General features: G+C 63.4%; 1 protein-coding gene across 1 annotated transcript in view; it reads right to left on the bottom strand.

The window, feature by feature from the left end:
- Window positions 1-1043, bottom strand: part of LOC104289400 (discoidin, CUB and LCCL domain-containing protein 1-like) — a gene marked incomplete at its 5' end in the record, with an annotated part of 7305 nt that extends 6262 nt beyond the window's left edge. The window contains one exon of the mRNA XM_009888335.1: window positions 959-1043. Coding sequence (XP_009886637.1) covers window positions 959-1043 — 85 coding nt within the window. The remainder of the gene's footprint in view (window positions 1-958) is intronic.
- Window positions 1044-1045: the final 2 nt, after the last annotated feature.

Raw genomic sequence — 1045 nt, 5'->3', positions numbered from 1 at the left:
CCACCTCCACCAGCCCCCCCAGCAGCATCATCTGGGGGTCCCCGCTCTCCCGTGTTGTTCCGGGACCCCAAAGCCTGGACCAGGCGGTCTCTCTGCTTTGGGGTCTCAGGAGATGGGGACAAACATGTCCCTGAGGCCACGGCAGAGGGGATGGAGACCGGGGACCTCATGTGCTGTCACCCCTCTGGGTACCAGCCTGGAAAGGGTGAAAGCTCTGGAGAACAGGGGAAAAATCCCGATCCCGGGAGCAGTGGCGGATCCAAGCTGGCTCCTTCCCACCCTGCGTTTCCCGTAGCAGCCCCTGCCCAGCCCCTGCCCCTCACCGCGCCTCGGGGCTGCTCCTCCATCCCACCCCATCGACACTCCAGCGGTTACGCTTCCTCCCCCCCTCCCGAGACGTCTCCCCCAGCACCCGCTGCGCTGCCGGTGCTGTCAAATCCCTCCAAGACCATTAAATCTCTCGGGCAAAATTCTGGAAGCGTTTGGGCAGTGGCTGGGCAGTCAGAATTAATTAATCGGTGGCTGCATCTGGTCCCAGCTGGGTGCCTGCGCCCCTCCCTCTGGCTTGGCAACAGCCCTGGCTGCATCTGGTCCCAGCTGGGTGCCTGCGCCCCTCCCTCTGCCCCCCCTGCTTGGGTACCCCTCTCCTTGGATATCCCCATCCTCAGGTACCCCCATCCTCAGGTACCCCTCTCCTCGGCTATCCCCCTTCTTGGGTACCCCCCTCCTCGGGTACCCCCATCCTTGGGTACCCCATTCCTTAGATATCTCCATCCTTGGATACCCCTGTCCTCGGATACCCCCTTCCCCACGATAAAATCACCTAAAAAGCCGGATTTCCCTGACCACCTCCTTATCCAGGACTTTAAGTACAGCGATATCACCCACCCCCCCGCCCCATCCGCAGCCCCTCGGCGGGCGCTGCCTCAGTTTCCCCTGGGACACCCCACTCCCTTACCGTAGGCGGTGCCGGCCTGGGGGTCGGCGAGGAGCAAGGAGCTGCGGGCACAGTGCTCGGAGGGCTCCACGTCCACGTCCACAAAGA

The sequence above is a fragment of the Charadrius vociferus genome, unplaced genomic scaffold, assembly GCF_000708025.1.
Source record: "Charadrius vociferus isolate BGI_N301 unplaced genomic scaffold, ASM70802v2 scaffold877, whole genome shotgun sequence".
Taxonomy (NCBI): domain Eukaryota; kingdom Metazoa; phylum Chordata; class Aves; order Charadriiformes; family Charadriidae; genus Charadrius; species Charadrius vociferus.
This window is presented reverse-complemented; position numbering and strand designations above follow the sequence as displayed.